At 43.5% G+C, this 15,541-nt stretch overlaps 1 protein-coding gene across 3 annotated transcripts in view; it reads left to right on the top strand.

Moving 5' to 3' along the window:
- MYOF (myoferlin) overlaps window positions 1-15,541 on the top strand; it is a 141,589-nt gene that overhangs the window by 78,683 nt on the left and 47,365 nt on the right. For all 3 annotated transcript variants that reach the window (XM_037156586.2, XM_053663877.1, XM_037156587.2), the window contains 6 exons: window positions 2,537-2,643; window positions 4,830-5,022; window positions 6,038-6,193; window positions 8,880-9,011; window positions 11,946-12,109; window positions 14,392-14,506. In XM_037156586.2, the coding sequence (XP_037012481.2) occupies window positions 2,537-2,643; window positions 4,830-5,022; window positions 6,038-6,193; window positions 8,880-9,011; window positions 11,946-12,109; window positions 14,392-14,506 (867 nt within the window). The remainder of the gene's footprint in view (window positions 1-2,536; window positions 2,644-4,829; window positions 5,023-6,037; window positions 6,194-8,879; window positions 9,012-11,945; window positions 12,110-14,391; window positions 14,507-15,541) is intronic.

A 15,541-nucleotide genomic window follows, 5' to 3' on the forward strand; every position in this document is an offset into this window, starting at 1 on the left:
GGAGAAAGGGAACGTGGTTGGGATAAAGATAATAAGTTACTTCTCTCAAGTATCAGTATAAAATCCATCTGGTATTGGGGTTTTGATTTTCAAATTAATTTTTTCTAAGATTCAACCTCTGTCAGGGCTGGAGCAAGACGTGTGGGGGTCCTGAAATATACCTGATCGAAGACTCCATGGGAAAATCTAGAAATATTGTTTTATGGTATAAAGACAATACTGAAGCAGAATTTTAGATTTAATACACAGTGTAGTTGTGGTATCAATTCCCAATTCCTCATGTCAAGGGGATTGATCATACCTCTATTCTGGTTATGTTTTAAGCGTGAAGGGGAGCAGAGTTTGCTACCCCAAAACACGCCTCTTTGGGGTGTTGATTGTTTTGGGCTGGTCAATTTTAAGAAGCAATAGACTTGGGAGAAGCTCTGAAACCCAGACCCAAGTAGATGTTGCCCTTCTTCGGGAGAGAACATTTACATTTGCAAGGGAGTCTCCCTCCTTGAGGGCGCTTCCCTCCCAGCAGTCAGCTTTGCCTTCCCTGTGCTCAAGGCCTGGGCTTCGGTCTGCATGACAATCTGACCCTTGTTTTCTGTGCCTTTCCTGGTGACCCGCCATAACTGATGCTCCACCCTCAGCACCTTCTTTCTTCTTTAGCTGAAGGTGGCATTTCAGGTGATGACTTCCATCATTTTGGAGAGTTACTCAGTGTTCCTGGCTCTCACCCATGTATACAGGAGGTATATATGTTAAGAAAGTTTAATGTGTTTGTCTTCTGCTAACCTGTCTCGTGTTAATTTGGTTATTAGTCCTGCCAGAAGAACCTTGAAGGGTAGAGGAGGATTTTTCCTCCCTGACTGGTTTTCAGTGTTTTCCCCCCTATTATTTCTTATCCGCTTTCTCCATTGACCAAAGTATTCTAACTCCATGCTAATCGGGATGGAAGGTGACTTCCCGTGGTTAGGACTCTCGGTAGTCACGGTGTGTGTTCTCTCAACCTGTCTGTTGGCTGATACTCGAGGTGACATAGTATGTTCTGGGCTTATCCTGTGCTGTCCCTGCCCCAGCCATGGGATCACCATTTCTCCAGGGGGCCCTGGGTCCTGGTAGTGGGGGTGGCATGTAAAAAACTAGAGGGCTCACTACTAACTTAGATGTCATTGCTTCCAGGCCTTCTAAGTGGACAAACTTATACACATACACACACACGTATAAACACACACACACGTATATTTACTTCTGTGTCTATCAGTAAACTAAAACCAATGAGTTCATAAGGGTAACTCCAATTCCATTGCCAATGCCTCAGGTTTTACCCTAGCCTTCCCCATTTCTATGTTTAGAACTTCCTTCTCCAACAGTGAGAAATGTGGCTTTGATTGCCCTCAACTTACTTAGTCATTTGTTCAGTCCTAAAATCCGAAGATAGAACCATTGTTAAAAAAAAAGCCTCAGAGTTTGATATGTTTATGATTTCTTCTCTCCTTTAAACCGAGTCAAAATATTGTGACAAAAAGTTACTTTGGTTAGTTCAGTTATGTTAGTCATATGAAATACAGTTAGGTCATTTGTTTCTATTTTATATTCTATTTTCGGATTCTTTCCCTCACTTTTGTTGGCATTATTTTACTGCCTTTTGAACATATAAAATATTTACATTGTTTTGTTGATATCAGAAACGTCCAAACCTGTAAGAATTTTTATAGGTTTATTTGAACCAAACTGATGCAATTGCTAAGAAAAACTCAGTGGATTGAGAAAATGCTCCAGAGAATGGCAGTTTTGCACCTTATTTTATATATTAGAATCAAAGGAGGAGGAATAAGGAGTGACTTGAAATTCATTTTTCAAGTGAATAAAAAATGGTAGTAGATTGGGGAGGCTGCAGAAAGCAAAGGGGAGGGTGGAACTCTGAGACTGGGCAAAAAGTGAAATGAGGAGACAAATACTTATTTTATACTGGTGGGCACAGGATCATTAGCAATGAACATTTATGGTACAGAGGTAGAATGAGGAAAGAGAAATTAATAATGAGGGCTTCTGTGTTCCTGTGTTCCAGGAGATAGTGCCCAGAGGGGCCTGAAAAGGGGGATTACTTTGACAGGCTCAGTTAAGATAAAGATTGACCTTTGTCAAGGAAGATGCCAGCCTAGGACGTACCATCCGCCATGACCTGCTTGTTGTTAGGAAGTGTTAATTTCAGAATAGCCCGTGTGGTTCCTTTACGTCTCTGAGTTCATCAGACCACCATGCAGGCCTCCCCTGAGCTGGTCAGTTTTAGTATCTGACCACCTTTTCGTCCACAGTTTCGAAGGTCAAAGCTATATGAAAAGGTTGTCCTATTACCTAAGCATATCAGTGTTGACTGTATTTTGAAGAAAAATAAATAGTAATAAGCTATGTTGAGCATTATTAAAAGTAAAAAAAATGGTTTTTCTGTTTGTGTTTTTTTTCCTTGAAAATTAAAGTTAAACCTTTACTGGATATAATGGCATAATGCACAATTACCAACTATTCCCTCTTTTTCCAAATTCTTCAGCAATCAAACATAGAAGCTTTAAAATCAGGGATACAAGGTAAAATTCCTGCAAACCAGTTGGCTGAAATATGGTGGAAGCTGATCGATGAAGTTATAGAAGACACAAGGTATACTGATTTTGTGTATCTCAGAATTCCCAGCCATGCTGCCCTCCCTTAAGCAGTAAGACTAGAAGAGCCTCTAGAATTGTCTCTAGTGTTCGCCTGAAACATCAACTTGAACTAGTCAAGCTTCTCAAAAGGCTGTCCCTGGGAGGAGTCTCTGAATCACCACCAGGAAAAGCTCCGCTTTCCGAGTCGGTGCCAACTCCGAAGCAGCCCAGACCGGCTGAGGCCTAACTCCGGGAAGCAACCCCAGCCCAGCCCCAGCGAGGGATGGGGGAGGCGAGGAGGGCGCAGGGCTGCGCCTCTGCCTCACATCCATCTCCAAAAAAGGTGGCTCCCGGATCCCACAGAGAGTGGGGCCTGGGGATAGGGCATCAGTGTTAGCATTCAGTACCTTGTTTATAATTCCAGCACATTTCAGAAACAGCCTTTTTACTTACTGTTTTACTGAATGCCCAGTCAACACTCTGGCCAAGCCTTCCTGAGATAAAACCAGTGGATTTGACTTAGGGAACATTTCCTAACTGTGACTTGGGGAACCAGCTCAGATCTCTGGGTATTTGGAAACCAGAGGGGGAAGTGATTCATCCCAAACTCATTTTACATATTGGCTAATAAAGCAGAGAACAGGGAAGTTCCAAAAGAAAAGCATATTGAATACTTCTCACAAGCAGCAAGAAGCAGATCCTTTTCCCCATTCTGGGCTACTGCCCTAAGTCTCCCGGTCTTCTTGTGCCTTCTAGCGGTGTAAGCAGGCAATTGACGAGCAGCTGAGATGAAAGGACTGCTGGGTGCCTGTTCAAACTGTATTCAGAGAATCTCAGTCAGGGTCCTAAGAGGTCATCTCTTCCAGTCTCCATATTTTACAGACGAGAAAACAGGTGCAAGGAGGTGAAATGATGCATCTGATGCCCAGACGCCACACCGTCAAGATCTAACTATTGAAAGTGTCACCTGTGACTTTTGAGCTAGTGGCCTCTGTATATGTGTTTATGCCTCAAAGAATCATTTTGGGGACATAACCCTTCCTGTGCATTGTCATAATTACTAATGCAAGCAAACAGAAACATTGGGTAGTACCTTTCATGTATAAAACGTGGATTTTAAGGTTTGCTGAGGAAAATACAGAAATATCTATTTGCACTGTTCCTGAAAAATCAAATTCGTGTGAACTATTTCTTGAAGAATTAAATTGGAATCTCTTACACTTCATGTGACAGGAAATTTGTGTTTAAGAGAAGTCGTGCCAGGATTTTCTTCGTTTAAGAAGCTGGGTGAAATTCAAACCAGTGGAAGTTCCAGGTGGAGACACTGTGAGGAGAACTTCCTGGAATTGGTGACAACCTCTCCCCTTGTCACCACCAGCTACCATGGTGACAGGGGAGCACTGGCAGAAAGAGGCCATGGCCCAGCTCAGCTGGTCCAGATTTCTCGTTTTGAATGGGAATGTGGCCTGCACAATTTCCCTACATGAGAGATTAAGAAGTTCTTAACCTTTTGGGAACCCTTGGGCCCCTTTGAATGACAAGGAGACTGTGACAAGGAAGAAGACAATAATGAGATGGTGGGGGCAACATTATTTAGACTTTATTGAAATCTTAGAACTAGTAAATGGTGGAGCCAGGATTTGTACCCAGGTAGCTGGCTCCAAAGCTTGTGTTCTTCATCATCGTGCCTCACTGCACGTCAACACCAAGGCACATTTCTCTTTAAAAGTTCCAGAGATTCACAGACCTCCGGAGGCCCACTCACAGAGGACCTGGGGTATGTGGTCCCTAAGTTAAGACCTCTTTGAATAAATGGTCTCTAATGTCACTCCTTCATTTTGTGGGTCCATACAATGATTGTAGGAAGCAAAGGAGGGAAGGCCGTTACTCCCAGCTGCTGCTGCTGTTGTTTCCGCCTTCTTTCCATGAATCCATGGGCCTTGGGTCAAACTCCGAGAATCGCTTTGAGATCTTACCGCTCTGCATTCTTCCTGAGAGTGAGGAGAGTCTTAGCTGGCACACCTGATCCACCAGTGCCAGATACAAACCTACGTCGATTTAAACCTGCTCACGCTGTGGAGTCAGTTAGAAACTGGTGTGGTTTGAATGATGGCAACCAAATATAAATGGCTGTGACCATTTCGAAGCCTAAAAAGCGATTCTCAAACTCTGTATTTTTTGTTTCTGTTTGTTTTGTTTTAGATACACATTGCCTCTCGTGGAGGGAAAAGCTAATGTCACAGTTCTAGACACTCAGATCCGAAAGCTTCGGGCCAGATCCCTCTCCCAGATTCAGGAGGCAGCTGTGAGGATGAGGTCCGAGGCCACGGAGGTGAAGTCCACGCTGGGGGAAATCGAGGACTGGCTCGATAAATTAATGCAGCTGACTGAAGAGGTGGGATTTTTAAACTACATGAATGTCACTTGATTTGAAAGAAGGATTCTGTGGAATGGTGCAAGGGTGGAGATAGTGGTAGGAAAATCGGGTACATTACCTTGGATATTGACCAGATCTGACGGATGATGAAACTGAGGAATTATTGGGCTGGGATGCAAATGGGTAATGGGGTGAACCTACTAAAATCAGGGAAGAAGAAGAAATTTTGAGTTGGTCATCCCGGAAAGGTCTTCAGAGTCAACAAATTATTATCATAATTATAATACAGTCAGAGCATTTCAAGTAAAGTGATAACGTAGCAGATCCGGCCTAAATGCCATCTTTTGTTAGCATTGGGAAGACTTTGCTTTGAATCCAGATCTACCATGTGTAACCTTGGACAAAGTATTCAAACCCTCTCAGCCTCAGTTTCCCCATACGAAAAATGGACATAGACGTGTGCTCACGTCCCAGCATTGTTTTGTGAAGATGACAGAGCGTGATGAGAGTAAAGGGCTTAGCACAGCGGAGGGCACCCAGGGAGGCTGGGTGCCTTTTGACTGCCGTTACCTTTGCAGACCAGAACAAGGGAGTAGAGGACCCCTCCTACTGACCTTCAGAGGCTGGGTGGGGGACTAACGTCATAGTAAATAGAAATAGTAAATTTGAAAAAACACACATTAATTACAGATCACTTTTGTTTTCTACTTTCTGTGCTTTGGTGCTTTTAAATTTTCTGTGGTGAACTTGTATCACCTTTATATTTTTTTAAAAATTGGTTTTTAAAAACTAAATGAGGATTTCAGATTTGGCAGATACTGGAAAACATGACACCTGTAACCCTGTGACTGGTGCTGATGCCTTTCTTCAAATGATGGCGAGATAAGAGGGAGTGTTTCTAAAATATCTGTCACAGCCCATTGAGTAGGCGGGGCTTGTGGCACGCGAAGCCCCCCCACCCCTTCCCTCTAAGTCCCTTTGCATTTAGACCAACTCCAGCTTTGCTTCCTTTCCTACCCACTCCCGTGACCAGCCGCAGAACAGTATGCCTGACATTATCATCTGGATGATCCGCGGAGAGAAAAGACTGGCCTACGCGCGCATCCCCGCACACCAGGTTTTATACTCCACCAGCGGGGAGAATGCGTGTGGGAAATACTGCGGGAAAATCCAGACCATCTTTCTGAAGGTATGGCTTCATCACTGTGTAGTGTGAACTAGTTGAATGCAACACCCACATCCCTGAGAAGGGGCTGCTTTATTATAATATGCCAATCATTGAATGGCTAGGGCACCCGTGATCAATTCCAGCCCATTCTGGCCATTCCTTTGCGGCAGTAATCCCCAGAGAGTGGTCCGAGGTTTGCCGACATTCAGTCAAGGGCTCTCAGAGAGGTCTTTGTGGCACTGATATTAACATGGCTTTGTGAAGGCTTTGCATTCTGGCACGAATTTTCCACTAATGTCTAAAGCCTCATGCAAAGCAGTGCCTTTCTTCCCTTCCCTTCTGGGGGGTGATTGGAAGGCCATGGGGGGGGGGGAGAAAATCACATAGATAGTCCATGGAATCTATTCCCTAACCAAATGAGCCCTTAAATTGAAAAATTTTGAGAATTATTCATACTTCAGGGCAGGAATTTGGGACATTTCTAGAATCAATGGATCCTTTAAGTACCTGATAAAACTACTGGCACTCTCCTGTAGAAGAATGCACATCTCACATGCATCCAGAATTTTGCATATGATTCAAGAACTTCCCAGAACCCACAAGTCCAACCCAGGATCCTGGAGTAAGAACTACTCTCTGTGTGCATAGGCAAAACCAAAGGAGGCCCCGGGACTGGAAGCAGGGGTCAGAATAGTCCCCACTTGCACATTTAGCATCCCTCTGCGTGGCTGACCCCATCCGAGTGCTTTGGAGTTGGGAGAGAGGAATACGGAGTAAAAAGAGAAAAAGTAGCAGTCAGGGGAGTGTTCTCTTACAACAAGGAGCCATCCGCTAACTTTTAATAAATGTACTCATTGCTCTGTAATCAGGAGGGTGAAAATAGAACCAGAGTGATTATCTTCCTTCAAGTACCTCTTGTTGGGATAAATTTTACTTAAGGGTAGAACCACAATCATAATTGACCTCAGCAGTGGGTGGAAGCAAACTGATTAATAAATAAAATTTCACAGGAGGTGGGAGAGGAGGCAGAATGGCTTTCTCTGTGTTAGATTTCAGAACTCAGTGGATAAATAGCAAAGTGCTTGTAAGAGGATGTTTTATATATTGATTTTGTTAATACTCATTATCTAGTTTAGAGAATTATTTAATTCAGTGGGGTTCTTTTTGGTCTTGGGACCCCTTTCTACAAAATAATAATAATTTTACAAAAGTTGCTGGAAGACCCCAGAGAGCTTTTGTGTATGTGGGTTATATCTATTAATATTTTACTGTAATAGAAATTCATACTGAGACATTGAGAAATACTTATTAATTTAAAAATAATAATAAACCCATTGCCTGTTAATATAACTTGCATGTTTTCATAAAATATAACTATACTTTCTTTAAAAATCAGAGAGCAAAGTGATACTGTCTTAAATTTTTGCAAACCTCTTTAATGTCTATCCTCGCAGAAATGTAACTAGATTCTCGTATCTGCTTCTACATTTATTCTGATGGAATAAGTTGTTTGGATGAAGGATATAAAGAGAATCTGACCTCACATAAGTATGTAGTTTAAAAAGGGAGGGAACTTTCCTAGATAATTGTGAGACTCATCTCTGATACAGCACCAAACTCAAGTGGCAGCTTTAGAAAGGTTAACTGCGACATGGAATCGGAAACCACACCAACGAACTTCGTACTGTCTGCTACATTTCGATCCATTGTCTATTCTGTACTTGGAATGACGCTTTTATCCATCATGCATGGTTTCGTAACAGACACTGACCATTTGGAAAGTACTGGTTTACTCAGTTATGCTGATCTCCCTGATGGTGACACATGTCATTGTATAATATCAAAAAGTCACATCCATCAGTATCACTTATAAGAAAGGCCTTTATGTGTTGGGAAGCGATCATGCTCATGTGGCAGATACAAGTTTTCCAAAATTCTTATTTTTACTTGAAAGTCTGAATTTTATCACTGGCAACAAAATACAGTCAGGTTGTTGTCCTTGACCTAACAAGGCTCACTTTGTGTATGTTCAAGAAAACATCTGCCTCAAACCCACATTTGTTTGTCAGTCACTGTTTCAAGTAAGAAAGGTATTCTTTTTTTTTTAAAGGCTAATTCAGTTCAGCAGTTGCACAAGCTGTCTTTCAAGACATACATTTATTAATGTGCACACTTTGTGTGTACTTCCCATTCCATCACACGAAATCTGAAAAAGATGTACTCACTGATCGTGATTTCATAATATTAGTATTTTTACTGTTTTATCAAGGAACTTCTTAAGTAATGCTGGCTTTTCTTTTCTTCATGGGGCGTGATGAAGAAAACCGTTACTGCCAGTGCAGTTTGGCGTCACCGCCTTGGTTCCTGCCATGATGTCTGGCATTCGCACCAGCAGTTCCAATGCCAATACAGTGAAAAAGACAAGTGACATCTTAGCATGATCAGAACAGTAGATTTGATCCATGGCTGGCCTGAAAAGGTCTCAGGGACAAACAGGGGTCTGTGGATCAGTTAGAGGACTGTTCACGGCTGTAACTATTATTTTAATCTCTGCCGTAGGGTCATTTGGAAATATTTTAACTGTGTAAACATGCAATTAGACCAGTGAGAGCAATGATTAGATGTTGGGTCTGTTTCTGGCTTGAACTTAGTGTCCCAGCCCGTGCTGTGCCCACCGTAATGTATTGTGTTATTGTGCATCTCACAGTATCCACAGGATAAAAACAATGGACCGAAGGTGCCGGTGCAGTTGCGGGTGAACATCTGGCTGGGCTTAAGTGCTGTCGAGAAGAAGTTCAATAGCTTCGCAGAAGGAACGTTCACTGTCTTTGCTGAAATGGTACATTTAATGTCATCACTCTCTTTTCCTCTGTGTGTGTATGTGTGTGGAGAGGTATGCTTACTTTTCCTCCTGAGGGGAGAGACATTCATATCTCTAAATCACCAAACTCATCACTACTGCCTAACCCCAGTTCTGAACCTGAGGGGGTAGGGAGAGGCTGACTCGGGGTTTTCTTGTCAACACTGGGACACGGCAGAGCGATTCACACTCAGACAACCCAGGAGTGAGGGCAGTGGAGAGGTGCAGAGCTTGACAGCCCCCTTGGGGTCAGGAACCTTTAAGTCACAGCAGCCCCCTTTCTCACTGAGGGGGGGCCTCGGGTGGGCGTGCCTGAGGGCAAAGAAAATGCTGCCTGAACACTTCAAAGATGGTAGAGGTAATCCGTGCAGCCTTTGCCAAGTTAAAAGTACTTGAGTTATTAAAAGTCTCATTACAATGAAACCAATAAAAATAATTTTTACAAACTTCACAGCAAAAAGCAGAGTTATTTGGATTTGTTTTTAGGTACTATTTTTAACTCAAAGTGCTTATCACTGTAAATTTATTAGATGTATTCAGTGGGTCTCTTCTGATGATTTTCGGATGAGCTCTGTTCTCGTACAGATGGGCCTTCATGCTCAAATAAGTGGGGAGACTATTTTCTTTGTGGCTAATTCATGCATGTTTCCTGCTACCTGACATTATACCTGACGGCTGCTTCAGGACTGGGGTTCTGATCTGTTTGCCGGGCAAGAAACCCATGGCCATCTTCTGTTTTTACTCTTTATTCATTTAGCAGTGCCTGACACATAAATATTTATGGAATGAATATATAAATACATGATAACAGAATCCATCCACCCATCTATATCTATCCACCTGTCCACCCATCAATCCATCCATCCATCCATCCATCCATCCATCCATCCATCCATCCATCTATATATATCTCCATCCAAGCTTTTAGGGAATGGTGGGTTGCTTTATACCAGGCACGGAGGCAGGTGCTGATGGTGTCCTCAAGGATCACGTACATCATCTAGTGCAATGATTGCAAAGCTGGGTGTCTTGTTAAGCATGCTCACTGACAGAGCCTCTCCAGGGATTCTCATTCTGTAGCTGAGTTAGGGATTAGCACCAGAGGCGATTTCAGCATGAATGGATATGGGTCATCAGTGGACCACTTTGAAAACCAATAAAACACATGACACACAAAAGTCCTTACAGTGCAGACTTAGAAACGTAATTGGATATAAATAGAGGGTGAGCTGGAAGTCGCAGAGGGGGCCCTGAGTTATGGATGTTGATGACCAGTCAAATGGGCAATGTGAAGTGGAGGGCATCAGGGCACACAGAGGAGCCTGCTCCTGCATTCCTGTAGATGTTCTTGGCATCCACCTGCCTTCCAACTCTGTGGCTGGAGCTAAGCCCAGAGAAGCTAACACCGAGCAGGGATCGGCCAGCCCTTGTCACCCTTTCCCTTCCTTTTCCAGATCCTTCCCCACAAAGAGCGAACTGGGGTTTTAACTCATGTAAAGAGATGATCCACCTGTTTCAGTTGTTTTGTGTGACTCTAATTTCTCCAGATTCTAATAGCATTTGAGTACCTGGGGGGATCTCCGGTTCTTTTCTTCCTGTGTGAACACAAGGCCTCATCTGGCAGTCTCTGAGGTGCTTCCCATGTGCTAACAGCCCTTCCCCAAACTTCTGGTTAAAAGCCACCATGTCAAAGACATGCGAAGCCCCCATCTTCACGGTTGCGGCAAGCCATGAAGTTTGTGCCAAGCTCCTCACCTACTCCAGGCACACTGGCTTCCAAGCAGCACCTTGGAAGCAGTAAAATCTGGCTTCCAAGCAGAAGTGGTAGGAGAGCCTTGGTCCTGCATTCTGTGTCTTTGTCACTTGGAAACCAAAGAAGCTGTGCACTTGCTCTCAAGTCTGACAGCCCCTGTGACAACAGCTCCTGTCACTGCTCCTCACAGTCACCTCCTCTCAGGGCTCAGAGTCAATGTCTGAGGCAGGCGCTAATGTGTCCTTGAACCCAATTTCCCCATCAGCCCCTACTCAAACGTCTTCCCTCCTCCTTCAGCCAAAACTGCCCTATCACTTATGCAAATCATCTTCTCAATGAGCTCATCAGCAGACAAATGAAAATTTTAGCTTGTACCCAAAGAGGTACACTCACCCTGGCAAATCTCAACCCTTCTGATAGTTGACATGGTCAAGGGCAGATCACTAGATTTCTAAATTCTAACTTAGAAACAAGTGCCCTGTAAGCCAAAGTCTGCTATTGCCACTAAATCTGCTTCCAAAAAGGTCTTGGTTTATTCACCATTGGGGATGAAGACTTAGAACTTTTTAAAAAATTGTTGTTCAAGTACAGTTTAAGGCTCAGAACTTTTTTTAGGTACTAAACAACCTTCATGTTTCAAATGAGTTCTTTGCGGACCGCCTGGGAGATGTGGCATCAGTTATAATATTGTTTCTGTGGTGAAATGTGCCCCAACTTCTAGGCAGTAGACTTGCGGATAAACTTAGAAGCCTGCATGTTTGTGAACTGAGGACTTCTTACAGGTCTCTACAAGATCAGGTTCAGAGAACAGTGGGGAGCCATCCAAAATAATAATGGAAACAACCAGCATGGTGTCTGTACCACTGCTTACAAAACACTGTCACAGTCATTTGCACATTTGAACCCCAGGACAACTTTATAAGGTAGAGAGTCTTGTTTTATCCCCAGTTTAAAGATGGGAACACCGAGTCTTAGATAAAAAGTTTACCCTAAGTTGCATAATGAGTAACGGACCAAGTTTGGTTCATACCTTCTGAGTATAAAGCTTTTTCTCTTTCCACTACTTTTGAGCCTAAGTCCTAGATAGACTTGAAAATTCACGGGCTGGCTCTGTTTCTTGCTGTCTAATGGTGTTTTTCCATTTTTATTTTATTTAATAGTATGAAAATCAAGCTCTTATGTTTGGGAAATGGGGCACCTCTGGATTAGTGAGTCGCCATAAATTTTCTGACGTCACAGGAAAAATAAAACTCAAGAGGGAATTCTTTCTGCCTCCAAAAGGCTGGGAATGGGAAGGAAACTGGACAGTTGATCCTGAAAGAAGGTAAGTTTTCCATTTTCTGAGAAAAATGGTGGCCGTGAAGCTCTTCCCCAGAAATTGGTAAATGAATCTTCTCCATCATCATTTTTTGTAATATTTATGTAACACCCAATAAACAGGAGAAAGTCTATAGAAATTCATAGAATGTAAAAAATGTCATCCTTATTCCATTATAAGACAAACAAATATAAAAAGACCCTGGTACTAACATTAAGGAAAAACTTATGTGTGAATGTGTCGAGCTGTGTGCTAAGCACTGACATCCTCTTACGGAATATAGACTGCAGCCCTACAAGATATGTAGTGTCAAAAATTATCAAGGGTCTGAGATTTTTACCTTCTTGCGAGTTTAACAACGTCACCTGCTGGATGCTGGTAGGAGACACAGGATTCCTGCTTCAGGGAATAAGGACTTTATTGCCCACAGCAATAGCAACACCCGAGATGAACATTTACTCTACCTCTCTTAGCCCCTGTTCCCACAGAGAGGCAAGAAGACAGCCACACGACCCTTGCACATGCAGCGGATGATGTAGCAGGAGAGGAACCCTGAGTTTGGGGAACCCAAATACGTTGTCATGGGTAGTAAGCATGCTGGCTCTTTGCTCCAGACAGACACACCATCTCTGACTTCCAAAGTTTCCCATGTAAACATCCTTGAAAAGATAACCTGTAACCAAATTTATGGGGCCGTGTGCAGAGATTGAGGACACACACAGAGATGTATCTCCCAACAGATAATAGCATTATCTGCTCTTTACTGAAACCGGAAGGGGTTAAGTTATCCAAAGACACTCAGGCTGTGTTACAGGTTTTAGAGCCAGCATTCCACTATTCTGCTGGAACATCTGTGAGAAACAATAGAGGGAGCCATTTAAATGGGTGAATGCATGGTATGTAAATTATGTCTCAAAAGCTGTTATTAAAAAGGAAGGAAAGGAGAAACCGTTGAGAGCGGCAAGCGCGTTTGCCCTGGAGTCTGGGAGAAACCAAAGCCTGGTTTCTGAGGGTGGCCAACAGCACCAGCACCGGAGGTCCTTCCCTCTGCTTCCTGACAGCATACTTGAGTTTGAAGGAAAGGAGCTGTGGACTTGGGTTTTAAGACCTCAAACTGGTCCACATTTTATTGCAATCTCTGTCCACATTTGTTTCCTGTCATCACACAGGCATCGGGGGAGGAGGCGCGTGAGCATGCTGTGTCTGGTCGGTTGAGACTCAGTGTTTGCCCACGAGTGCTTCAAACCCATGGCAGCTTACTTTGGATGCAGCTGGGGTCACTAGTAGGGAGAAGGGAAATGAGGTTTGAATTGGACAGAAGGGAGGAAGGTTAGTGAGGACAGCGAAAGGCAGGGGGCATTGTGATTGGAAAAGCAGGAAGGTCAAAGCATGTCAGGCCTGGATGGGACCTCACAGGCAGCAGCCAGGTGCCCTGTCCCCTCCTCTGGGCTGCAGAGAAGTGACAGATGAGTCCAATTTATACAAATGGTTTGGACTATTTTCTGATTTCTTTCCAGTGCTTGATTCTAGGGGAGAAGATGGCAGGGAAAGGATGTAGAAATGGTAAAGGAAAAAAGAAACCTCACTTGAGTAGATACCTGGCAGAAGACTTGAGTCAGCGTTGGAACCCCTGTGCTTCCCTCTGTGGGTTGTCAGAATAGTTGTCTATCCAGGGGAAAAACTGGCAGGGCAGAGAGTCAGTCTAGATGTCTCAAGTGCCCACATGGAGTCTGAAGTCTGAAATGACCTGGTTTGGCTGCCTACCTAGGAACTATCCAGAAAATTTAAACTCCTCCCTTCAGTTTGTGGTACACAGACTGAGCCATGAGTACAAATGTCCACATCGGCCCCTTGAGACTACCTCCACTCGTTTCCAAAAACAGGGTGAATGGAGAAGGATGGCTGCCCATCTGTTTGAACTGCTAGCCAGGAGTTTTGCGGAGAAAAAGCTGAGGATGTCCCTCAGCTGAAACAGAGATATGGAATATGAGGTCCCTATAAGAAGCTGCCCTTTTTCTTTTTCCCCAGTTCCCACCCTAGTGACTGAGCATAGCAACCCTGCTGGTCTGAGGAGTTCTCCGTAATTCAGGTCTATTGTTCCAGCAGGCCCCTTCCTCAGAGGAATGTCAGATGCTGTTAGTACAGAGAGGAGTTTGGAGTGAACGATACACAGGCTAGAGTGGGGCGGGAACTGGTGCCATCCAGGCTGTAGATGGTTCTGGACCAGTGCAGAGAGCTGGGGTTGCTGGCTCCCATTTCTGTCCTGGTCACGTGCACTTTGCCTGCAGCTTGCTGACGGAGGCAGATGCGGGTCACACGGAGTTCACAGATGAAGTGTATCAGAATGAGAGTCGGTACCCCGGGGGCGAGTGGAAGCCGTCGGAAGACACCTACACTGATGCGGTGAGCAGCGCGGGCCCGAGACAGAGCTTGACGCGTTGGCTCTTCGGATCCGGGACCTGTGAATCCACTAACCTCAGGCCTCGCTTCTGCTCCTCTTCTGCTCTGTCTCATATGCTTAACAGCCTTTTATTCACAACAAGCCACACAAGTGCACCTATAATTATTTTCTGTAAATAATTATGTAGAAGAAAAGACATTGGGTCCTGACTGGTATGGCTCAGTGGATCGCGCACTGGCCTGGGAACCAAAGGGTCACCGGTTTGGTTCCCAGTCAGGACACATGCCTGGGGCGTGGTCCAGGTGCCCAGTAGCTGGTGTGTCAGGAAACCGATCACTGTCTCTCTCATGCACTGATGTTTCTCTCTCGTTCTTTCTCCCTCCCTCCCCTCTCTCTAAAAGTAAATAAATAAAATTTTCAAAAAACAAACAAAAAAGAAAACACAAGGCATTGGGCTTATTTAACTACATGTTGGTACATGGTAAAGGTTGTGCAATTTTTTTTCAGTGTAAATGTTTATTATTTAATTAATGTTAAAAATCATTACCAATTGAAGGCTCATGTCTTCAGAATATTCAAATGGCATAAATGAAATAAAAAGTAATCCTCCCTAATCTATATTCTACCCCCCGGAGATAAGCATTGATAGAAGTTTACTGTTCATATACAAGTATATAAATTCTACACCTCACTCTCACACATGTGAATACAACTGTGTGCACAGTTCTTACAACTTGTAATTTTCACATAGTACATCTTGGACATCTTTTATGTACATACTGATCTTTCATACATTTTTCTGTTCCAGATCCAATGCTGTCATTATGAAGCTTTTTTCTTCTGTTACTGTTAGTATATATCAGTCTTTATTAGAGAAAAGATAGTTGTAAAAGTAGCTCTGAAATACTTATGAACCCCTAGAAAGAAAGACATTTTTCCTTTAAAATCTAAGTTTGCTTTTATCAGATTTTGGAATCTTTAATAAGTGTCTTACTACGAGTTAAAGAAATGGGCTGTGTTAGGTCTGTGCAATTCTA

The sequence above is a fragment of the Artibeus jamaicensis genome, unplaced genomic scaffold (assembly GCF_021234435.1).
Source record: "Artibeus jamaicensis isolate MK-2021 breed Jamaican fruit bat unplaced genomic scaffold, CSHL_Jam_final contig_332, whole genome shotgun sequence".
Lineage (NCBI taxonomy): Eukaryota > Metazoa > Chordata > Mammalia > Chiroptera > Phyllostomidae > Artibeus > Artibeus jamaicensis.